This window comes from Nesoenas mayeri, assembly GCF_963082525.1.
Source record: "Nesoenas mayeri genome assembly, chromosome: 9".
Classification (NCBI taxonomy): domain Eukaryota; kingdom Metazoa; phylum Chordata; class Aves; order Columbiformes; family Columbidae; genus Nesoenas; species Nesoenas mayeri.
In genome coordinates, this window is record NC_137557.1 from 8,460,627 (window position 1) to 8,484,204 (window position 23,578).

The 23,578-nt window shown below is 64.8% G+C and overlaps 3 protein-coding genes across 3 annotated transcripts; 2 read left to right on the forward strand and 1 right to left on the reverse strand.

The window, feature by feature from the left end:
* Nucleotides 1-619: 619 nt before the first annotated feature.
* Nucleotides 620-5,304, forward strand: FAM131A (family with sequence similarity 131 member A; the record flags this gene model as incomplete). The annotated part of the gene is given in 7 exon segments (XM_080349407.1): nucleotides 620-675; nucleotides 677-720; nucleotides 2,444-2,568; nucleotides 3,595-3,688; nucleotides 3,955-4,137; nucleotides 4,312-4,444; nucleotides 4,884-5,304. Coding segments are annotated over 7 exon segments (1,056 nt in total).
* Nucleotides 5,305-7,107: 1,803 nt separating this feature from the next.
* LOC308043552 (heat shock protein beta-7-like) lies at nucleotides 7,108-8,623 on the forward strand (the record flags this gene model as incomplete). Its single annotated transcript, XM_080349707.1, has 3 exons — nucleotides 7,108-7,234; nucleotides 7,862-8,013; nucleotides 8,435-8,623. 3 exons carry the CDS (start codon nucleotides 7,108-7,110, stop codon nucleotides 8,621-8,623), a joined length of 468 nt encoding a protein of 155 aa, XP_080205833.1.
* A 514-nt stretch (nucleotides 8,624-9,137) lies between these two features.
* CLCN2 (chloride voltage-gated channel 2) lies at nucleotides 9,138-21,352 on the reverse strand (the record flags this gene model as incomplete). Its single annotated transcript, XM_080349708.1, is given in 24 exon segments — nucleotides 9,138-9,422; nucleotides 9,507-9,593; nucleotides 9,664-9,768; nucleotides 9,970-10,008; nucleotides 10,563-10,613; nucleotides 11,202-11,272; nucleotides 11,275-11,437; nucleotides 11,528-11,679; nucleotides 11,793-11,926; nucleotides 12,019-12,232; nucleotides 12,465-12,575; nucleotides 12,758-12,827; nucleotides 13,266-13,421; nucleotides 13,500-13,584; nucleotides 13,668-13,769; nucleotides 13,884-13,968; nucleotides 14,040-14,165; nucleotides 14,730-14,808; nucleotides 14,918-14,995; nucleotides 15,083-15,216; nucleotides 15,762-15,890; nucleotides 16,005-16,136; nucleotides 16,618-16,774; nucleotides 21,302-21,352. Coding segments are annotated over 24 exon segments (2,796 nt in total).
* Nucleotides 21,353-23,578: the final 2,226 nt, after the last annotated feature.

The following is a 23,578-nucleotide window of genomic DNA, read 5'->3' on the forward strand; positions in this document are numbered from 1 at the left end:
CCGGGGCTCACGCGGGCCCAGGGGCCGTGTTCCTGCTGGGGGGGAACCGGGGCCGGGGGCACCAGCGGCCCCGGGGCCGGGCGGGGCGGCGCTGTCCGCGGTGCTGGCACGGCGCTCTCCGCGGTGCCCGGCCTTCCTCCCCCTCCTCCTCTTCGTCAGCCCCCTCCTCTTCCTTCGTCCATCCTCCTCCTCCCACCCGCGCCCCCCTCCTCTTCCTCCATCCCTCTCTTCCTCTTCCTTCAACCCCCCTCTTCCTCCATCCTTCCCGGCTGCCTTCATCCCCCTCTCCTTTCTCTCCTCATCTCCTCTTCCTCCCAGCCTCCCTCTTCCCCATCTTTCCTCTCCCTCATCCTTCATCCCCCTCGTCCTTCTCTTCCCCAGCCTTCCTCCCGCCCTTCCTCCTCCTTCCGTCTCCCCATCCTCCTCCTCTTCCTCCCCATCTCCCTCCCTCCTCCCACCTCCCCCTTTCCCTCCTCTTCCTCCCCCAGCAGTGACGTCTCTGGACGTGCTGCTCCCCGGCCCGGCACAGGCACCGCTCAGGGCTCCGGTACTGCGGGCCCGACCCGGTGCGGCCCGGCAGCACCTACCGGCGGGGCGCGGGCGCTGCCCGGGGCCGCCCATGCGGCCGGGGGGCGATGCGGGCGGCGCGGAGCCGGCGGTAGTGTCCGCACCGGGGCCCCCCCGGGAGCATGGGCTGCATCGGCTCCAAAACCACCATCGGTGGGTGAGCGGCGCCGGGCTGGGATGGGGGTGGAATTTGGGGCCCATGGCGGGGGTCTTAGGGTATGGAGGGTGTCCCCCTATAGCCCATGCGCTTGGGGATGCAGAGATTAGGGGAGTGCGGGGGCTGTGGGGAGACTGCTAAGGGGTGGATAAGGGTGATGCGATGGAGGTGCTGGCTACTGGGCTGGCTGATATGGGAGGGTGGGGGCTGCTATGGGGGAGCTGACGGTTTAGGGGATGGGGTGGCTGTGTACGGGGGTGTTTTATGGGGGTTGGGAGGCTAAGAAGTGGGTTTGGGGATACAGGGCAGTATGGAAGTGGGGAGGGGGGCACAGAAGGTTGGGGTGCCTAAGGATGAGGTGAGGGAAATACAGGGACCTCGAGAGCTCTGGGGGATGCGGGTACATATAGGGGGATGGGGTCTGTGGGGGGACAGGGGTTTTGGGGCCTGAGGATGCTGCTCTGGGGCAGCTGGGTGACCCACAGGGTGCAAGGAGATATGAGGGGGTGAGGATGTGTAGGGAGCAGGGGGATTGGAGGGGGTGGAGTGCAGCTTTGGGGGAGCTGGGGGTTGGTGTGCGGTGTGGAGGGGGCTGGGAAGGGAATGTGGTCCTAGGGTGATGGCTGGAGGCCTGGGAGGGTATGGGGTGCTATGGAGAGGGATAGAGGTGTCTGAGGGCTATGGGAGTGGCTACGGGGGCTGGGAGGGGGTACTGCAGGGTGTGGGGTGCCACAGGGTGTTGTGTGGGTGCCGCAGATGTCCTGGGGGAGCTGCAGGAGGGAGGGGGGCAATGGCAGCTGTGACCATGATCTGAGGGTGTACTAGTGGCTGGTGGGGGCTGGGACAGAGCTGGGGGTGTTGCAGACATGCTGGGGGGTTCCTGGGAGTGCTGCTGCTAGCAGGCCAGGGGTGCTAGTGTCAGGGCATCACCACAGGGAGCCTCTGCCCACAGCTGAAGATGGGGGCAATGCTGTCAGCAGCTTCTCCAGGAGCCAGGGGCTACCCGCAGATGGGGGAGCACTGTTTGCCCCCCCATATTCCATCTCATGGCTGGTTTATGTCAGCCAGGTCCAGCTTGAGCAGGAGGGATGAGGGTCCTCGGGGACGTCCCGACCTGGCCCCTTGGGGGCTGGCCTGACCTGGGGGCCACAGTGACAGGGGACCCTCCCTGGCCCTGGTGCTTGAGAGTCGTTGCCCGAGGGGGCAGAGACCCCTCCATTTGGGGTGCTGGTACCAGGAGGTCAGACTGTTGGAGTGGAGGATGCATGTAGGTGCTTTTATCCCCCACACACTTTTTTTCTCCTTTCTCTCCTGCCCCAGAGATGGGGAACTGAGGAGGAGGGTGTTGGAGACGGTGGAGGAGCACCAGCCCCCTGCAGCATGGCCCAGTGCCGCCTCCCTCCATGCACTCAGCACCTGGCCCAGTCCGTTCCTCCCCCAGCCTGGTCCAGCTGCCCCCACCCCTCCCGAAACAGCCGCCAAGCCAGGACGGGTGCCCGGTCCCCAGTGCCAGGCTGGGGCCGCACGTTACCGCTGACACAGGCGGAAGAGTTGCCCAGGTGTGAGTCACCCGTGCTGCAGCACACGGCTGCTCCGGAGCGGCCCTGCAATGAGTTGTGTCTGGTCTCAGCCCTGGCAACAAGCTGCTACCCTGGGGTGGAGGGCTCAGGGGGCTGCTGGTGGGGCAGAGTTGCTGATGCCCCTTGGCTCTTCCCACAGTGGCCGTGGACACGACGCTGTGCGTGGAGTGGAAGGAGGTGAAAGCGCTGTCACCGCTGAGCGCCGCCCGCCCGCTGCCCCGCCTGCTGCGCCAGGCCTCCTTCGACAGCCAGGATTTCCTCCAGGTACCGCCCAGCCCGGCCCTGCCCGGACAGGGTGCCTGTGCCGGTGCCGCGCAGCAGGGCACCCACCCTGGCCACGGCAGGGAGCGCGATGGGCTCCGCTGCCCCTCTATCCCTGCTGTCCGTCTGTCCCTGCTGTCCGTCTGTCCCTGCCAGCTCGCAGCCAGCTCCAGGGCTGCTCTGACGTCAGCCGCGAGCCGGGCTGTATCCTGGGAGAAATCAGTCCACGGTGCCTCGTTGCCATGGCAATGCAATTCGTTGCGTGCCTCCAAATCCTGCATCGCTTCCCCGTGGCCACGGGCTCCGGGCCTGGTGTGGCCGGGACGGGCACCAGGGACGTGCAGTGGGATGTTCTGCAGGGTGGTTTCTTCCACGGAGTGCGTGCTGGGGAGCCTGGCAGTGGTGACCTTGCACATGCAAGTGTGTGTGTGTGTGTGTGAGTGCACAGGCTGGAGAGGATGCTCAGTGGCACCAACAAGCACAGGGCATGCACACACATGTGCATGTGTGTATACAGTACATGCACTTTTGGAGTTTGCACAGCGAGCACACGTGTACACAGTGGGTGCACATGTGTGCACGGTGGGGATGGCCCCAGCTGCATTGAGTGTGTGTGTGTTTTTGGTCAGTGTGTGTGTCTGTGTTTACACTTGGTTACATGAGCAGGCACGCGCAGGGTGTATGCACTGCACACGTTTCTGTGTGCACAAGTGTGGACGCGTGTGAGTGCAGGTATGAGAGTGCACGGTGCGTGTCCACGCAGCAGCAGTGTATGGGTGTAATAACACCATGGGAGTGCGCACGCATGCGTGGGTGTGCGTGTACCCACTGCCCTGCGTGTCGCGGCTGTGACCATCCCTCTGCATGGTGTGCTTGCGACACGTGTGCACAGACCCCCCCTGGCCCTGTGGGGTGGGCACCGAGTGGGACTCCCAGGGCATAGGACTTCCTGGGGACAGCGGTGGCAGGCAGCAGACAGGGGATGGGCAGGGTAGCCGGAGGCTGTGACAGCCCTGCCCGCTCTGGCAGGTCAATGTTGAGGACACTATCGAGATGCTGCCCAAGTCGCGGCGCGCGCTGACCATCCAGGAGATCACAGCCCTGGCCCGTTCCTCGCTGCACGGTAACTGCTCTCTGGGTGCGGGAGGGCCTGGGGGTCATCTGGGTAAGGAAGGGGTCTCCTATGGGTGCAGGGGCTGGGACTCTTGGGGAAGGCATTGGGGTAACCCATTGGAGGTTGGGGGGCTCAAGGTGTCCTTGGTGGCACCCGAGAGGAGGGCATGGGGGCGCCAGTCCCCAAGGACTGGAGGCAGGAGGTGCTGGGTCACAGGCTTTGTGGAGGGGACTCGGGGTGCCCAGGGGTTGCTGACGCAGGGGCACATCTCGCAGGCATCTCGCAGGTGGTGAAGGAGCATGTGACGAAGCCAACGGCCATGGCGCAGGGCCGCGTCGCCCACCTCATTGAGTGGAAGGGCTGGTGCAAGCCGGTGGAGCCGCCCACCGCCCTGGAGAGCGCCTTCAACTCCTACTGCCACCTGAGCGAGGGCGAGCAGGAGGCACGCTTCGCTGCCGGTGGGCACCGCGTGGGCAGGGCTGGTGGGGCAGGCTGTGCCCATCCACCATCCATCTGTTCAGCCATCCATCCATCCATTGGTGCCACAGCACTGTGGGCACAGAGGCACTGGGGCAGGGGGAATGTGGGGGAACCTCCTGGTGTGTGTGTGACCCTTGCCTGTCCCGTACCAGGTGTGGCTGAGCAGTTTGCCATCGCCGAGGCCAAGCTGCGAGCCTGGTCCTCTGTGGACGGGGATGATTCCAATGACGAGTCCTACGACGAGGACTTCATGCCCTCCACAGAGAGCTCCCAGCCCACTGGTAAGTGCCAGGGGGAGCGGGCGCCCTCTGGGCAGGTAAGGTCCTGGTGTTGGCGTCCTGCTGCCCGTGTCAGTGTCCCACTGCCAGTGCCACGCATTGAAAGAGCAGGATGCCCCATGCCCAGCCGCATTCCCCCAGCCTGGCCACCCCCTAACAGGCCAGTGGCCCTGTCTGGCACCGTGGCAAGCAGTGCCCACGTGGGGGATGGAGAAGCCCTGCAATGCAGCACCATCCCTGGTGCCACGGCTTATTATGCTTTTCCTTTGGTGGTCACCAATGCCACGCACACGGGGATTTGTGGGCAAAGGGGCTCCTCCCGTCCCACTGCTCTCACCCTACGGGGCACAGGGTGGGGGGTGGCTGGCAGCCCTGGTGCCATCAGGCCCAGCCTGACCCCAGGCATCCCGGCTCCCCACAGATCTGCCCAGCGCGGTGCCCACCAGCGCGCTGCTGCGGGACCTGCTGCAGGGCCACCTGTGCCAGCTGGGTGTGCGGCACAGCTCCTGCGAGCCCGAGAGCGACTCCTCGCACACCCTCTCCCCAGAAACCCTCTGCTCCAGCCTGTGCAGCCTGGAGATGGTGTCCCCCTCCGAACTCACTGCCAAACTGCTGGGCTCCCTGGGGGGTGAGGACCTGCTGCTGCCCAAGCTGCCCCCCCCAGCCAGCCAAAGTGCCTTGCGGGGCTTGGCACGGCTCCGGTGCCAGGACTCCCTCTACGCCGTGTCCTACGCCGAAGCCTGCCTCTCGCCCGCTGAGGACGAGGTGGTGCTGAGCAAGGACTTCCCGCTCCGCCGGAAAGTCTCCGACGTCGCCTCCTCCGGGGTGGCATCGCTGGAGGAGGAGGAGGAAGCCGAAGAGCCCTGATGCCCCCCCGGGGTGCCCTGCCTCTCCGGCGGGGGTCCAGCTCCCCCCGCCGCCGCCCCCCGGCCGGACCCCGTGCTGGGCAAGGGATGGGCCCTGCCGCCGCCCCCCGTCACCAGCTGGGCACAGGAGAGGGCTGGGGGTCCACTGCAGCCCCCCGGCCAGTGTGCCCCGCTATGCCCCGGCCCCGCTTGGCCATATCGTTACCCTCCTGGATATTTTGCATGAGAGGGGGAAAGGGCTTTGGGGATTACAACCCCGCCCCGATGCCCACCTGTGCCCCCCAAAACTGATGGGACTGAATCAGTGGGGCTGGTTGTTCGCATGTTCCCCCCCAGACCATCCCGGAGTCTCTTTTTGGGCACGGGCTTTGCCCTTGGCATGGCTAAAACCTCTTGAGCATCCGGCCGTGCCCAGCACCCTCGGCTCAGGACAGCGGGGGCGGGGAATTGGGAGCAAGGGGCCTTTTCTTTTCTCTCCCTGGGCGGCTTTTATCGGACCGAGTTTTATACTGTGAACTGCTGCCTCGGGGACGGGGCCAGTGGAGGGTGCTGTGGGGTGCCGGGGGGCGGGGGTGCGGGTCACGGATGTGCTGCGTTGCCAGGGCTTTCTATAATTTTGTATGTGTGTGGGACCAGTATGGGAAGGTTGTGGGGGGAGGTCAGGTGGGCAAGGGCCCCCAGGCTGGGGGGCTTTGGGCCACCAGTGACAGCACCCTCAAGCCAGCGCTGCAACAGGGGGCTCAGCCCAGCTAGGGCCCCCCAAGTCTGTCGTGGGGCAACACAGGGTGGAGAGAGGGGGAAGGCAGCAGGTCCCAGGACCGATGTCCCTGAGACACTCACTCCTAGCAGGGAACCAAGTGCCTACATGAAGGGCAACCTGCCACCCCGTCCTGGCCAGGGGTGGCACCCCAACTCGGGGATCCCCCAGGGCCATGTTGGGGGTCCAGGCACGCTGTTTGGGGGAGAAATGCCAGATTTTGCCAATGCTTGCACCGCCCCCCCCTCCCCACCCCTTTCCTGCATGGCATGTGTTCTTGTGGGGCCGCTTGCCCACTGCATGCTGCTCCAGCCTTGCACCCCAGGGTGCACCGAGCACCCGCTGTGCCCCTGCACACCTGCACCTCCCAGCACCCCCAGCAACCTCTGCCGGGCACAGCACCCCTTCCACCGCCGTGCGTGGGGTGCCCGGCGTGGGGCTGCCCCCCCACTTCCTGCATGGCCAAGCTGTGAGGGGGTGCGGGGGCCAGCAGGCCTGACGCCAACCCAAAGGTCTCCCTGCCACCCCCTGCCACTCCCCACTGCTTTCCAGGGACAGTGGGTGCTCCCCACAGCACTGGGGGGGAACGGGGTGCCTGCAGAGGGCGGGGGAGGTGGGGGGGGGCTTTGCTCTGCATGCGTCTGTGTGCACACCTGTGTGTGCGTGTGTGTGCACACTCGTGGGAGCTGCCTGAGCCCCCCCGCCCCGCTGCAGTGGTACCCGTGGGGTACCCGCACCTTGGCACCCCCTCCTCCATCCCACCAGGTCTCCAATAAAGTCCATCGTGCGAGCGCTGTGCTGGGCACCTCTTCTTGCAGATGGGGGGGGGCACCTTGTCCCTGGGGGGCCAGGGGGGCTGTCAGGCCCCATGGTGGCAGCACCATGCCTCCCCTCCCTGCGGCCCCACAGGGTGACAGTGACAGCCCTTATCTCACATTCCTGGGGCCGGGGTGCCTAATTATGGGCATCTGGCCGTGGTGGTGGTGGCAGGCGGCCGGCCCCTTCCCCGTGGCCCAGGCTTTGTGGGGGGTGCAGGTGGTGGGCGCCATGGCCTCACTGGGCTCGGCCTCCGCGTTCCACACGTACGGCCAGGGGCACGGGGAGCCCCGCTTCGAGGGTGATCGGCGGCACAGCCCCTTCGGCGCACGGGCACACGATGCCTTCGGGTACCCAGGTACCGGGGATGTGGGGTGGGGGGGGGGTCACTGCTGCCCCAGGAAGGGCTCTCCAGCTGCCCTGTGCCTGGGAGCACCATGGCACCCACCCAGAACAGAGTGGGGAGGCTGGGGGAGCCCTGGTTGCCCCATGGCTCTCTGGACTGTCCTGCATCCGCCCCTCCCAGTCCCTCACCACTCCCCGTAACCTCACTCTCCCTGCTGTCCCCAGGGCCTCTGTGCCCCCAGCTGCCCCCTCCTCAGACCCTTCTGAGCTTTCTGGTGCCCCTAGACCCCTCCATATCCCTCCTGCCCCCTACCACACCTTCCTGCCAGACTTTATGTCCTCAGCTGCCCTGTACCCCCTGACCCCTCAGTGTCCCCTGTTACCCCCCCCCACTTTCTTGTATACTCTCAGTAATCCCAGCCCTCCCACAATAACCGACTCCCCATAGGCTTTCCTGGCCCTTCCCTGTGCCCCAGCCTCCTGCACCACTCCCCTGCTGTCCCCAGACTCCCCCCCAATGCCACCTGCTAACCCCATGCCCTCCTCAGTGTCACCAGCCTCTCTCACACACCCCAGTGCCCCAGCCCCTGGGCACTGTGCCCCCCTGTCCCTGTGCCCAGCAAACCCCCAATGCCCACAGGTTCCCCAGGTGCCATATGCTCCTGCAGTCTGGGCACCTGGGTGCGTGCCCAGGGTGACACCTACCAGGTGGTGGCTGATGTCAGCCAGTTCGAGCCTCCCGACATCGTGGTGACCACCTCCAACTGCCACGTCGCCATCCAGGCTGAGAAGGTGAGGCATGCCTAGGGACAGCATACCCCCCACCCCAGCCATGGAGCAATAGGGATCCCGCCCCACAGAACCCTCTCCTGCAGGGCAATAACTGGGAATGGTCCCTGCTGGCAATAGCGTAACTGCAAATTCCTGCCCCATTGCATTCTCTGCTAGTGGGGGCAATCAGGAATAGTTTCCATTGGCATTGGGGTAACTGGAAATTTTCCCATGCCCAGGACAGAGACAAGTAAGAGCTGCTCTCTGCTGGCAATGCAGTAACCGGGAATTTCCCCTGCAGTTCTGGGTAACTGGGAATTGCCCTGTTGAGCTCCTTGCTGGAGCCATGGGGACTGGGAGCTGCCCCATCGCTAGCACTGGGGTAACTGGGACTGTGCTGTGTGTAGCTGTGCCCCATCACCCTGCTGCTGCCCCCCTGCAGGTGGCTGAGGATGGCACCATCTGCGACACCTTCACCCACAAGTGCCAGCTGCCTGAGGACACGGACCCGCTGTCGGTGAGCTGTGCCCTCACTGAGGCTGGAACGCTGATCATCACCGCCCGCCGCCGCTCCGGCAGCCGCCCTGGCGAGCCCCCGCAGCCGCGGTACCGCAGTGAGGCCACGCTGTGAGCCGGCTCCGGCTAAAAAGGGCTTCTTGCCCCAAGCAACGCCAACTCTGCTGCCATGGCGAGGCTCAGCCGCTGCCTGCTGGCTGTGTCCCCTCCCCACCTGCAGCCCCTCAGCGCCCTGGCTCTGTTTATAAAGTCATTTTATTAAATTAATATAAAAATCTCTGTATTTACACAGGGGTGGGGCACACAGTGGAGAGGCAGCAGCACCCTACTTCCCAGCCATGAGGCGATTGGGAGGGGAACAGTACCGACCTGTGTCCCCATGGGCACCCTGACCCAATGACCCTCTGCCCCAAGTGCGACCCCAAGCAGGGACATTTGGGTGCCTGTTGGGGGGGACAGTGAGAGCAGTGGCCATGCCAGGGGGGCAACAGGGCTTCGGGGGCAGAGGTAGCGAACTGGGAAGCCCCAAGAGTGGGCAGGGAGGCGGGGGGCATGGGCAGGCTGGGGGGCACCTTGCCAGCCCCCAGCAACAGGTGGGGGCAGCGGCACTGGATTGAGGGTGCCCACCCCTATGCCAAGCTTGTAGGCATCTCCCAACACCTGCTGGGAGCCCCTGTGACACCTGGGGACACGGGGGGTACCCTGTCTTCCTGGTCCTTGGGGGCATCTTCCTCACCGTCACCCCCGGGTCCGGCCTCGCGGGGCATGGGGTGGTGCTGGTGGCGGTTCCAGAGCTGACGTAGGGCGGTGGTGTCGGGCTCGCTGATGCTGGCGATGCTGTCGCGGAAGCTGGCGAGCGGTGGGCGCACCTTCACCCCCTTGGCTGTCAGCGAGCCCTCGATGGCCTTGCGCAGCTGCAGACACCCCAAACCTGTGAGCAGGTGTTCTGGGTGCCCTCCAGCCTGTGTCCCTCCAACCCCACCGTCGGCGCCGCTCACCTCCTTGAGGGACACCATGCCCACCAGGCGCCCGATGCTGGTGACGTACGCGTGGTCCAGGCCCAGCAGCGAGAAGACGGTGTGGGTCTGCAGGAAGAGGGGGGCTGAGTTGGAGGTCTAGGGGATCTGGGGAGGGTCTGGAGGGGTGTGGGTGCACCTTGTGCAGTGAGGTGTGCTCCACCAGCTGGAATGGTGCAGGGTCAATCTTGGCGCTGCTGAAGTCCACCGGCTGGTCCAGCTGCTGCTCCTCCCAATCCAGGATCTGGAGGGTGAACACACACCATGGGACAGGGTGAGGGGGCACAGCCCCCAGGGTGTCAGCCAAGGCCATCCCTGCCCTCCCTGCACCCAGTGTTATGGAGACATCGGCGTCATCCCTCCATTCCCTGCCCACCTCATTGCTCAGCACCCCCTTGGGATGTCCTGGGCAGGGGGTCCTGTCTGCCACTGCCCACCCTCTTACCTCCTCTGGAGTCATCTTGTCACCCAGAAACATGTCCTCCTGCAAAAGAGGTCAGTGTGAGTGGTCCGACAGGGCAGTAGGCAGCACACCTGCATGCCATCTGCAGGCAGGGTGCAGGCAGGGGGCAGGCAGGGTGCAGGCAGCAGAGACTGGGTGGGGTGTGGGCAGCACATGCAGGCAGGGTGCAGGCAGCACCGTGGGTAGGTTGTGGGCAGGGCGCACACACGATTGGTTAAGAGAACATAGGTCACACCATGATTGGTCAAGGTAGGACACGCCAGGCTTGTGATTGGTGGAGGGAATGGAGACTGTGCCATGATTGGCTGAGCAAAGTGAGGCAAATCTCATGGCTGTGACTGGCCAAGAGGCTCTGGGTCACACTATGATTGGCCACAAAGGTTTGGGATTGGGAAGATGCACACTGTGATTGGCTGAGCAGAATCTGGACGGTCTGAGATTGGCTGCACAGACACGCACCAAACATGATTGGCCAAGCAGAATCTTGCCAGGCCCCTGATTGGTTCAGAGAATCCATGCTGGGCTCCGATTGGTTGAGAGAAGCTGTGCCAAGCCTGTGACTGGCTGCAGCTTACCGTGATGGAAATACGGACGTGTTTGGCCTTGCGATAGGCTGTGCCCTGCGCCTGGCACCGGGCGGGAGAGACAGCGGCGTTAGGGCGTGGGGGGTGGTGCCACAGGCAGGACGGGCAGGGACGGGCAGGGAAGGGACATGTAGGGATGGGGTGGGATGGGATGGGGTTGGATGGGGTGGGATGGGGTGGGGTGGGATGGGATGGGATGGGATGGGATGGGGTGGGATGGGATGGGATGGGGTGGGATGGGATGGGGTGGGGTGGGAATGGGTGGGACTAGAAAGAGGTGGGAAGGGATAGGCAGGGATGAGAAGGGATGGAAAGTGATGGGTAGTGATGAGTAGGGGTGAGCAGGGATGAACAGGGAAAGGCAGGGATGAGTAAGGGTGGGCAGGAAGGGGCAGGGAAGGAAAGGGAGAAGTAGGGGTGGGCAGAGCTGGAAAGGGATGGGGTGAGAATGGGCAGAGGTGGGCAGGAGTAGGAAGAGGTAGGAAGGGATAGGCAGGGATGGAAAACGATGGGCAGGAATGAGAAGGGGTGGGCAGGTTTGGGAAGAGATGAAAAGGGATGGGAGTGATGGGAAAGGATGGCAGGGGGGTTGAAAGGTCCAGCCAGTGATTGTCAGGGGTGGGCACTCACCTCGGTGGGCTCTGCAGCGGTGTTGGCACAGAAGAGGCTCCTGAGGGCAATGCCGGTGTCACCTGTGGGCAGGGAGGGGGTGTCAGCGCTGGAGTGCATGCAGAGGAGGGGGGGCCAGGCACAGACTCACCTGGGGGTGGCTCGACCAGATTGCTGGGCACCCGCTTCAGTGCCGGCTTTAGGGGCTTGCGAGGGGTGATGCGGGCAGGGGTACCCGAGGAGGCCTCCGTGCTGATCTGTGGGGGGATGGGGTGATAGGAACACGGGGGTGGGGGGCACTCTGGCTGGGGATCCCTTCCCTTCCCCCAGGGGGGCTGCCCCCTCACCTGGAAGCGGATGCTGGCATCAGAGAGCCGGTGCTCGTCCTCGGCCAGCGCCTTCTGCCGCAGGGCCTGGAGCCGGCGCTGGGGGCTGAGCTGTTGGCTGAGCAGGGCCCCCACCTGCGCCCGCTCGATGGAGCCCAGCAGGATCATGGACTCTGCCAGCAGCAGCGAGGGGCCGTGTTGGTTCCCGACAGCCCCTTCTCCATCCCCATCCCGGCGCTCCCACCGCCTGGGCAGGCACCGGCACAACCCCCTGCCCGCATCTCACCAGCTGACTCCACCAGCGGCAGGTTCTTCATCTTGGTGCTTTGCAGGACGTGCTGCAGGTCCCGGTACTTGCAGTTGAGGGAGACGTAGCGAATGTCCCGCACCATGATGTCCTCCACTCGCACATTGTATTTGCTGCCCAGGGTGGGTAATGGTGGGCTCAGGGTGATGCTGGCCCCTTGTGCCTGCTGAGGGGCTTGGGGACAGGGCAGGGGACACACACTCACTCGTGGTGACCCCAGCCCAGCTCAGGGAGATAAGGCAGCTTCTTGATGCGGATGATGCTGTCGTAGAGGGAGGGTTGGAGGCTCTGGGCCACCGTGTTGGCCAGAATGACGGCAATCATGACAGGCAGGATGTGCGAGATCTGCCCCGTCAGCTCAAAGACGATGACAGCCGTGGACACGGTGTGGGTGACGGCACCTGACAGCGCGGCTGCCCCTGTGCCCGTCCCCAGGAGACACAGGGGCTGCTGTCAGCTGCTGCTTGTGGGGCTGGGTCCTCAACCCATCCGCCACACTCTGAGCCTTTGGGACCTCCTGGGGACATCCTCAATGGTGAGATCATGCCCAGTCCCTGGGGATAACACCTCAGCCCTGGGGAACCCACCCGCTCCTTTGGAGCATCTCCAAGTGATGCCACCATGGTGTCCCCGTGCCGGCCCGGTACTTACCCACCACGGCATAGCCCCCCGGCACGATGCGGTAGGTGTTGCTGTCGGTGTGGATGCCATCGGGGAACCAGGCTGCCATGCTCTCCCCCACCAGCCGCCCAAAGGCTGCGCCTGCCCGCAAAGAGAGGCTGGGAGCGGGCACGGGGTCTCTTCTGGCACCCAGCCATGCTCCCCCTCCTCTGCCCTTTCCCTGCCAGTTAAGGGGACACCTGGGGACACTGAAGGGTGCCCCTGCTTGGGTTGGCAGGCAGGTCTCTCCTCCTGCCATGACCATGTGGGGTGCGGGCTCTTACCGATGACAAAGACAGGCATGAAGGCTCCACAGGGCACTGGGATGGTGGTGGCCAGCGCTGACATCCAGAACTGCACAGGGGACACAGGCAGCTGCTAGTCTCCCCCCTGGCCCAGCTCTGCTCCTGCCTCAGCTGTGCCTGACAGCTGGCTGCCATGGGACAGCACATGGGCACTGTGCTGTGCCATGGGGCAGCCCCTATCCACCCAGGAGCACCCTGCCAGCACCTCCCTGGTGGCACCTGCGCAGCACCACCCTGCTGGCACTTGGGAGCACCCAGCCAGAACCTCTCTGGTGGCACCTGGCCAGCACCTCCCGCTGGCACCTTGGTGGCTCCCGGCCAAGATCCCATTCACAGCATGTCAGCAGCGCCCAGCCAACACCTTGGAGGTCTCTGAGAGCAGCCACCCAGTGCCTTTCAGTGCCATCTTGCTGGCAACCACCCTGGTGGCAACTCAGAGCCCCTCCTCAGAGCGTCCTGGTGGCATGCCAGATCTGGAGGCACCCACCTTCATGATGATGAAGATGACAAGGGTGACAAAGACGTTGGAGCGGGGGTGGCACCAGGCCTCCAAGATGCCCAAGTATTCAAACTCGTCACTGAGCTCCTGCTTGGCCCACGTCTGGTTGTCAAAGAGTGTCACCAGGGTCTCCTTCTGGGTGAGCTGGCGAGGGACAGGGTTCAGCCAGGGCTGGTGGTGGCCCCAGGGTGGGGAACTGGTGTGCCACCCCATGGCAGGTACCTGGCCAGCCATAAACTGTCCGAAGCCGGGCGGGAAGGTCAGTGTGGAGATGAGCAGTGTCACCAGGGCAGGGAAGAGCAGACGCCTGGCAGGGTGGCATGGGCAGGAGGTGACGTCGGTGCAGTCCCGGCTCCACCACCCCAGTGCCAGAGACCAGCAGGCACCTACTTCTTCATGAGGAAGCGGTTGATGGTCTTCTGGCGGCGCATGAACTGCACGATCTTACGGTTGAGGTAGACGAAAAGCGCACCCCCAAAGCCGCTGGCGATCCTGGGCAGAGGCAAGGAGTGAGCACCCAGCACTGCCACTGCCACCGCCAACACCACCAGCACTACCACTGCCACTCCGGGGCCACAGGACGGGTGCCAGGGTGGCTGCACTCACCCGATGACAGCGAAGGCGGGCAGCTCCTGCAGGTCGAAGGGGAAGTCAAGGCGGAAACGGGTCTTGAACAGTGCTGTGATTGTCTCTGGGGGGGGTGACAGGGGTTAGCAGGGCTGTGCAGGGGGACCTCCGTGCCCCCCACCCTGCTGGAGGTACCTTCATCCTTGTTCCAGACGGCCAGGACACGGAAGATGAAGGCACTGAAGGTGGCAGCGAAGAAGCCGCGCCAGTAGTTGCGGACGGCGAAGAAGGTGGAGGTGACCTCGATGCTGAAGAGGACGCCTGGCACCGAGGGGAAGCGCACGAGGGAGGCGGCGAAACCCAGGCAGGCCCGCGGTGCCTGGCATGCTTCCCACCCCGAGCCCACACTCGTGCACGGCCCACGGGGGTGTGGCCAGCCCCACAGACACGCTGTGGGGTGGTTCAAGGGCTTCCCTGGCAAAGCGTATGGCCGGTCCCCGGCTGGAAGAGCAGTCAGCGCGAGCAAGAGGGTAGCGTGAGGACACAAGCAGAGCTGTGGCAGGTGGCACTGGGATGGGGGGCATACACAGATAGACGTACAGACAGATGGGGAAGCACAGCAGGCAGAGGGCAAGGAAAGGGTTAGACACATCACCAACCTACGGGCAGGGTCAGCGGGGCCGGAGCGGGGAGCTCCCTGGAGCGCAGGGCGGCAGGGGAGAGGACAGAGCAGAGAGGACGTTACACCTCGGGGAGGACGGTGCCTGTTCATTCCCCCCCTCCCTCCTCCCTGTGCCCTCTCCCATGCCAGCCATCCTGGGGTCCTGCTCCCCTCACCAGGCGGACCCTGGTGAGTGGGGGTGCGGGGGCTCAGGGTGACCCTACCTCCGATGGGGGCGGCGAAGCAGCAGCCGACACCGACAGCGCAGGCAGCCGCCAGCATTTCGATCTTCCTCGCCTCGTTCTGCAGGCGAGCCAGGGGTGAATGAACATTGGATCCCCCCGCCCCAACTGCTGTCAACCCTGCTGGGGGGCACAGGCACAGCCACCCTGGGCCAGCCCACCCTGCTCACCTCGTAGGTGCCCCCAAAGAGGGAGAGAAAGCGGCTGAGCAGGGCTGCGCACATGCTGGCAATGTGGACAAAGGGACCCTGTGGGGACAGTGAACAGACCAAGGATGGTGCCATCCCCCTCTCCTGCCAGCCCCCTGCCTGTCCTGTCTCAGGCATGGTCCTCACCTCCTTGCCCAGGGGCATGCCGCTGCCCAAGGCACATGTCAGCCCAATCACCTTAGCCACAAAGGTCTTGAAGGTGAGGTACTCCTTCAGCACGACACCCCGCAGGATGGTCTTCATCTCAGGGATCCCTGAGCCTGGCACCGCAAGGACAGCCCTGACCCATGGCTGTGTAGGGGGGACACTGGGGAACCCTTGCCCCATAGTTCTGGGGGGGATCCTTGGCACTCTGCCACACCACACTGCCACAGGGAGATCCCAGAGATACCTCTCCCCACAGTACAGTCGGCAGGAACAGCCCCATGGCCACGCAGGGACAGCTCAACCCATAGCCCTGCAGAGACCCCAATCCCATAGCCCTCAAGAGACTCTCTGAAGACCAGCTTGTAGCCCTAGGAAGACCTCTGAGACCCCTAGCCCCATATCCCAAGACGACACCCACTCCATAGACCCCAGGAGACCCTCTGAAGACTAGGCTATAGCCCTAGGTAGATCCCCAGGACCCCCAACCTTATTGCCCACAGGGGTCATCCATATCATAGCTTGCAGAAGACTCTATAAAGAATAGCCCATAGTCCTTGAAAGAACTTCAGAACCCCCAACTCCATAGCCCAAGAGGACACCCACAGCCCCAAGGAGAGGACACCCTGTTAGGGTGCAGGTAGCCCCCCTGGTGCCCTACCCACGGCCTGGGGGGCAAGGATCTGCGTGAAGCCAGCCGAGAAGGTGATGAGCACGGTTGGGTAGGTGACCCAGGCCAGGTACTGCAGCAGCACGTTGGTGTCCAGACCCCCGTACATCCACTTCTGAGCTGTGGGCACAGCCAGCCAGGTGGGTCATGGGTGGCAAGGGGCATGGCATGGCCCTGTGACGTTGCTACCCCATGCCTCACCATGGCCCCGGGACCCCCATAGTGCCCACTCACCTTGGAGGCAGGTGGCAATGGCGAAGTCCATGGCCCAGCTGACCAGCGCCATGACCAGCCCCAGGAGGATGAGGAAGATCCAGTCTTCGCCCACCTTGGAGATGAGGAAGCGCTGGCACCGCAAGGCGCAGACTGCGGGCACAAGGGCAGGCTTAGGGTTGGGTGCCCTGGGGATGGGCACACTGGGGTGGCAGGGCCAGACTGGCAGGGACACGAGTGCTCACAACCAGAGGCACCAACCCCACACTGCCGGCACCACTGTGCTGAACCATCACAGCCACACTGCAGCCGTCAGCGGGCTCCGGCTGTACACGGCAGCACATGGCGTCACTGGGCACACACCTCCTGCCAGCACGGCCCCCCAGCACGGCCCCAGGCAGAGAGGCCAGGGGCCCCCCGGTCCCTGCAGTGTGCCTGGCTATTTTGGGTCATTGTGTCCCCGCTGCCCGGCAGGCAGGTGGCATTGTCCTTGGCGCCGGTGTCCCATGACAGCCGGAGAAACTCTACCCACTGTCACGGCGGCAGGTTGGGCAGCTGTGCCCAGACCACATGCTGCCGTGGGGCTGTGCCCACCAGTGTCCCCCCCCACGTCCCCTTCCCCAGTGGCCCTTACCACGGCAAGGGGCACAGCGGCCCTTGGTGTACTCCAGCAGCTCAGACGGGCGGCGGGGCCGGAGGGTGTCCCCCTCCCCCTGTCCCTGCTGCAGCCGCAACCGGGCGGCCTCATCCTTGGCAAAGGTGCCCAAGTCCTGCGTGTAGCGCCCATACATCTGGGGGAGAAGGAGGGGACAAGGGTATAACGGGGTGCTGGCAGCCTGGCTCCCACATTCAAGTGGGGAAACTGAGGCAGAGAAGCAGTGGGCACAGTGATGTGGCTTCCCAGCACCAAGGGGTGCCAGGCGAGGTGACAGGTGGCCACGGCACCCTCAGGGGAAGGGGTGGTGGTGCCTTTGTGGTCCCCGGACACCCACAGCGGTGTGGGAAGGGGCCAGGCAGATAAGGTGCTTTGGGACTGATGACGATTGTTTCGCCCACGTACCCAGCACAGGCAGTCGGCACGGCCAGTGCCAGTCCCCGGCCCTGCCCAGGTGCCCCGAGCACTGGGCTGGGCTGGCGGAGGGTGGGGAAGGGCCTCTGGTGATGGGAACATGGCCAGCCTGGCCAGGAGACTCTCTGAGGGCTGGTACTGGGGTTGTGCTGGCATCACTAAAAGCAGGGCTGGATGTCCCCTGGGAGGCAGCCTCGGCATGGCACATGTGACACAAGTTAACCGGTCTCAGCTGGCAGCATGGAGGCAGGAGGGCAGTGGGGGGCAGGACCCCAGCCCCACAGAGAGGGGGGCACAGCATGGGGCATGGGGTGGTCCCTAGGCTGTGAGGAGGGGATCTGGGGAGCAAAGGGGTGCAAAGGGCTCCGTGCTTATGTAGGGGGCACTCCCTTCTCCTCAGGTGCCTCCTGCATGGCTGTGGCACGTGGCCTGGCCCTGGCCCTGGCCGGCCCTGGCAGTGACCCCCATGCTGGCCAAGAGCTCTTTGTGCCCATCCTCCCTGCTGAGCCGGGGGCATTTGTCCTGTGCTTGTGGGCACTGCCAAGGACTTGGTTGCTTGGTTTCCGCCTCGCTCCCCCCGGCATGACCTGAATGCCAAGTGCCAGAGGTTGCCCGGCACAAAGGGAGGCTTCAGGCCCATGGGGACCCTGCCAGGCTCCCACATCGGGGCGACGTGAGCCCCATGCCGATGGCATGCCCACCCGCCGTGCTGTGTCAGCCCAGCACGTGGCCGCCCAGTCGGGGCACAGCCACACTCCCCCTCCCTCCCCAGCATGGCCCGTGCCGGTGTTTGTTGGAGGGGTGACACCATGGGTGGGCATCACGCTTGGCACGTGGGCAGCCCAGCCTCAGCCGCCGGCAGCAGTGACCGTCCCGGACGCCTGGGTCCTGTTCACAACCTCTGGCCTGCTGGCATGTGCCAGCTCCCTGTGGGGACAGCGTGAAGGTGCATTTCTCACAGGGCATCGGTCCTGCCCAGGTCCCTTTGGCAGGGAGCAGAAAGCAGCCAGAGCGGCGCCGGGTGGATTCTCTGCTGCCTAATACCCAGGTTGTGCTCAACAGTGGGACGGAGGGTGGGGAGGAAGGTGGGGAAGGCGGGGGGACACACTCATTTCCGTAGCTGACCCTCTCCTATCACGGATTTCCCCCCAATGCTCCTGCTCAGCAGCTCCTGGGGGGAAATTTGCTGGGGGGCAGGCACGAGCCAGGCAGAGATGCCAGCACCACCACCTCACAGGGGCAGATCCAGCATCAGCTGCCAGAGGAGGACCCTGGCCCCGCACGGGTCCTGGCTTTCAAAGGCTCCCTTCGAACAAAGCTTGTTTCCTCTGGAAGACAAAACGGGACGGCACCCCAAGGAGTACTGTCCCTCTGCCAAGTGTCCACCTCCCCCGGCCCTGCTGCCGCCCCACAGCCAGCGCTGGCTGGGACCACGGCACCCCCAGGCTGAGTGACCCCTGAATCGGCTTGGTGCCCACCTCCTGGGGCCATGCCAGGGACCAACATGCTGCCTGCCCGGTGCTGGGGCACCTGGTGGGACACCCAACCCCACGGGGTCCAGTCTAGTCCAGCGGGTGGAAATTTTTCTCCTCCTGTGCCCCCAGTTTGCAGCCAACCCCACTTGCAACAGCAGAGATGCAAGCAAAAGGCTGCCACCTGTCACCCTATGCCACCCTTCTGCCTCACGCCGTGGCCCCGCAGGCAGGACATGGGACCCCTGGGGTGTCCCATGCTGGGCAGGCACAGCTGCTGTGCCCCCAGCTCTGGCGTGGCTGTGGGGCCTCGGAGAAAGACAGCGGTGGGCTCTCTCCTTCCTCCTCCTCCTCTTCCTCCTCCCGCTCGGGTTATTTTTCCACAAAGGCCTTTTGAAACACAAACATCCCCGGGACTCCAGCCTCCGCCGCGAAGCAGCTGAACAATCACAGTGCCGGGCAGGCAGGGAACGGGCACTGGGGGGGGCTGGGGGGGGGGCACCCGGGGACATGGGCACTGGCCAAGGCTGCTATGTCGGTCCTAGGCTGTTGTGCTGTGGGCACCGGCTGTGCCGCAGCCCCCTGGTCACTGTCAGCCCGAGGTGCCCGCTGCGCCTGGGCGATGCTGTGCCTGTGGCACTGGCGTCTGGCGCTGCCGTGTCCCCGTGCCACCCTGTCCCATAGCACCGAGTTGCCTGACAGTGGTGCCCACCTCCACACAGCTGGAGACCACAAAACCGCGATCTGGGGGTTTATTTCAAGACAGGAGGGGTAGGGGGTTCCCCAGGCTGCCAGTGTGCAGGCAGAGGCTGGGGGGGGAAGGCGTCACGCTGCCTGTCTTAGCTGGGCTCTAATCGCTCTGAGCAGCTCTGCAGCAAACAAGGGCAGTTTGTCAGACTAATCTCCCCACTGGGGGCCCTTTGCTCCCCATCACACCAGCATGGCATGTGGGGGGCACTGGGGCTGGCACACACACCAGCATCCTCGGTACAGCCAGGGGTTCTCACAGGCACCCATCCAGCATGAGGTCCCCAGAGAGGGACACTATGGTTTGGGGAGACCTTTAAGACTGGGGCTGTGCCAGCCCCCAGTGGCACCGTGGCTGTGGCAGCCCACGCCTGCTGAAATCTGGGGGGGTAAGGATGTGGGGTGGGGAAGGCTGAACACAGCCCTGCAGCCCAGCTATGATGTCCTGGTTGCGGGCAGGGGCAGTGAGAGTTGTCCCCAGGGCTGTCCCCAGGGCCACCAGGCTCAGACTAGCCGGTGCCAGGCTCTGGCTGGATCCTGACTCTCCTGGCAGGTGCTGGCATGAGCTAGTGGTGGCTCAAATGTGCTGGGGAAGGCTGGGCACCCCTCCTGCCCGGCATGCGCCCAGGTGGCTACCAAAAGCCAGGCATGACACTGCACCCGGCCTCACCCACGAGTCCCAGGTAGTTTCCCGAGCCTCGCTGCAGTGCAGAGGCCACGGAGAGGCCATGGGGATGGGCACCCTGGGGCACCCAGGGCATGGGTGCTACTCCGCCCGGAGGAAGGGAGGGCAAAGTCTGCTGGCACCGTGCAAGGCTGCCCCGATGCCAGCCCGGCGTGCCTCTCCCCTCTCGCGCGCCCACAGGCTTCTCCGCCCTGCAGTGCCCGGCTGGGATGGCATCTCTGCCCACCCACCGCGAACACAGCACCGAGGGGCAGAAACTGGCACTAGAGGGGAAAGAGGGTCCCCCACATCTCACATTGGACGGCACCACGCACTCCTGTTCATGCTCTTGGCTGCTCCCTGGCTCAGCCTTGCTGGGGAGGCACCATGGGGCTGATAAGATCACAGAGAAGCTGGGCAGAGCCAGGGCTCCCATGGCCAATCAATGCTGTGCACCTGACAGGGATGAGGTGGCTTGGGGTACGCACTGAGAGGGATCCCCACACGAGGGCTTTGGGTGCTTGGAAAGCCGATGCAGAGGGTGCCTGGTGCAGTAGCTCCCCAATACTGCCCCGTGCCCACGTTCTGGGTGGGCAAGCCTCAGGGTGGCTGGCCCCACTCGCAGAAACCCACTCGAGCTCTCAGCAAACTCAGGCAGCCATGGGCAGGGGTGCCTGGTGGCAGTTCAGGCCCCCTCTTCCCTGCCCACCTCTCCACCTGCCTGGCTGAAGGCCCTTGCCAGGGCAAAGTATCCTGAGCTGCTCCCGGCACCTTCCCAAGCTGGGGCCAGAGAGAAGCACCTTTGCCCAGGTTGTCCGAGGGCTGTGGGCAGCAGAGGAGCTGTGTGCACAGCAGGGAGGGAGGATGCCCCCAGGACAGCCAGGCACTCGGGTGCCAGCAGGGAGGCCTCAGAGGGGATGGAGTCGTAAACATGGGGCTAAGGTTGCAGGTGGGGGAGATACGCTATCTTGAGAGCAGAGGGCTGGGGCCAGGCACAGTGCAGGGGGTAAAAGGTGCCCGGGAGGTGCCTGTGGGAGTCCCCACAGGGTGGGCATCACCCCCAGAGTGATGAGGGGTTTTGGGGAAAGGGGGTAAGGTGTGTGAGAAAGACCTGCCCTGTGTATGGGGGCTCAGGTGGGCTCCTCTGCCGTCAGGGGAGCTGTGAGGTGGACCCCCTGCCCCGGTGCCTTGCCCAGCCACAGCCCCGAGACAGTACCTCAAACTAGGCACCGCAGAGCTCATCGGCACTGCCACCCCGAGCGGGGCAGCAGCCCCAAACCGCCCATCTTCTCCCGGCGCGCCGCCGCACACCCCGGTACCCGCTGCCCCCCGGAGCCCCGCGGTGCCCGGGGCCGGCGGCACTCACCAGAGTCTGCTCGTACTCCAGCGCCCGCTGCCCCTCGCTCTCGGAGGCCATGGTGCCGCCGCTCCTCGCCGTGCCGGTGCCGGTGCCCGCGGCGGCGGCGGCTCCTCCAGGGCCGTACGGGGCGGGCCCGGGGCACTACCCGGGGGAGGGACCGGCCGCGCTCCGCCTCCGCCGGCAGCGCCCGGCACCGAGCAGGGGGACCCCGGCCGGGGGGCTCTGCCCTGAAGCGGGGTCCGTTCCACCCCCGGGCTTTGCCCACAGGTTTCCCAGCTGAGGGTGGTGCCCGCGGGCAGCCGGTGAGTGGAGGTAGGGGGTAAAGGCTGGCGTGGGGTGATGGTGGGTACAGATCCCCGTGGGACACGTTGCTCCCTCTGCCCACGGCACAAGAGGCTGGTGTGGGGCTGGCACTGCCACCCGTCCCTGCCTCTCCGGGGTTCCTCCCCAGTGGGACGTGGACAGCAGGGTAGGGAGTGCCATGCTAGGTGCCCTGGAGGCAATCACTCCCCAAGCTCATGGCCCTGCCTGGCTGGAGGTCAGATTTGGGGTGCAGCATGCCTGAGGTCTTGGCAGTGAGGGCACATGGGGACCCATCAACTCCCACGGGTGGCAGAGGACCCCAGCACCTTCACCAGATGTACCCCAAAAGCTGGCAGGGAGCTTGTCCTTACCGTGGTGCTGCTCAGCGCCTCGGGGCTGCCAGCCCTTGGGAAAGAAGGTGCGCTCCACTCTTCGCTGCCGAACCCACCAGGCAGCAGCGGCTCGGCCCTCTCCGGAGGGGCACACGGGCAGAGCTTGGCACCAGCAATCCTTGGGCAAGGTGCTCCAGCATGGCAAGCTGGCTGCCGGGACCTCTGTCTCACCACCGCCACAGGCTCAGGAGCAGCCAGGGCAGCTGGCAGGGCCAACCTTCCCCAGGGCACTGCATGGCACCTCTGTGGCAAGGACCAGCTGCAGGGAAAGACGGAGCCGTGGCACTGCCAGGCTGGTGCTGCAGGACTGGGAATAGGTTAGTTCTTGCTGCCTGGACTAGTTCTCACCGCCCGGGTGCCACCCTCTGGTTTGACGTTGGCACCCCCAAGGGTGGGTGATGACGGCAGAGCTGGGGGCTGGGATGTGCCCTTCAGCAGCTTGGGAGGGTTCACTGCTGGACACAAACTGGTTTGTAGCAGGGAGGCAAGAAAATGGGCTGCCCGCTCATTGTGTCCCTGGGCGCAGAGCTCCCTCCTCGCTTGTCAACTCCTGGCACTACCCCACAGCAACTGGGACACTCATCCGGAGGGGCAGCCCCGTGCCAAGACACACGCTCTGCCCACTGTCACCAGTGTGCCCAGCCATGGGCCACTGGCACACTGCAAGGCCACCACAGGTGCTGTCACCCTGCTGGCACAGGCACCAGCATGGCCATGGGTATGCATGGGACAGGACACCCCGCTCAGCACCCAGGGCTCTGTGCCAGTCCGATATGCCCCAGCACCATCCTCCTATTGCCCTGCCACTACTCCAGTCTAGTCCAGTGTTGCCTGTGATGCAGTCCCAGTACAGGCTGACACTGTCCCACTATGGTGGTGGTGGTGTGCCAGCACGCCTCACTGCTGTCCCAATAGCACCCAGTGTTACTTTCCCTACAACTCTGGCGCTGAGCCAGTATAGCCCAGTATAGCTCTGGTGCTGTCCCAGTCATCCCAGTGTATCCCAGCACAACACAGTGCTGTCCCCAGAAGTACCCCACTCCCCCACACTGGGGACCAAAGTGGGCAGGTCCCATGAAGCTTTAGTCCAGTGCAGTTGTACTGGGGTGACGGAGGGAGCGCTGCCCCAGAACATGCACCACGGTCTGCCCTGGCACCGATACGGGTGGCTGTGCGACACAGCCAGCCCTGGGCACCCAGCTGGCTGTGGGTGCTACGGGCAGAAGCCTCCATGGGTGGCAGATGGCCTGGAGCCTGGAATGGTCTCTTTGTGCCACCATAGAGGTGTGGGGGACAGACCTCTGCTGTCCCTGTGCCCGTGGGCACTATCACCAAGCGCTGCATCTGCAGCTCCCGTCTTAGGCACAGGCAGGGTTGCTATCACTGGTCCTGTCCAGTGACACCATACAAGCGTCATCCCACAGCCCACTGGGGGTGCCCCCAGCTTGGCACTGACTCCCTGGCCGTGTGTCCCCCAAATACACCCCCCCAAGCATATGCATCCCCAAACCCAGCAAGCCCAGGGCCTGCAAATCCCACTGGCGTCCAGCACAGGATGCAGGGGTGCAGCCCTGTGCCTGCTGCTGCG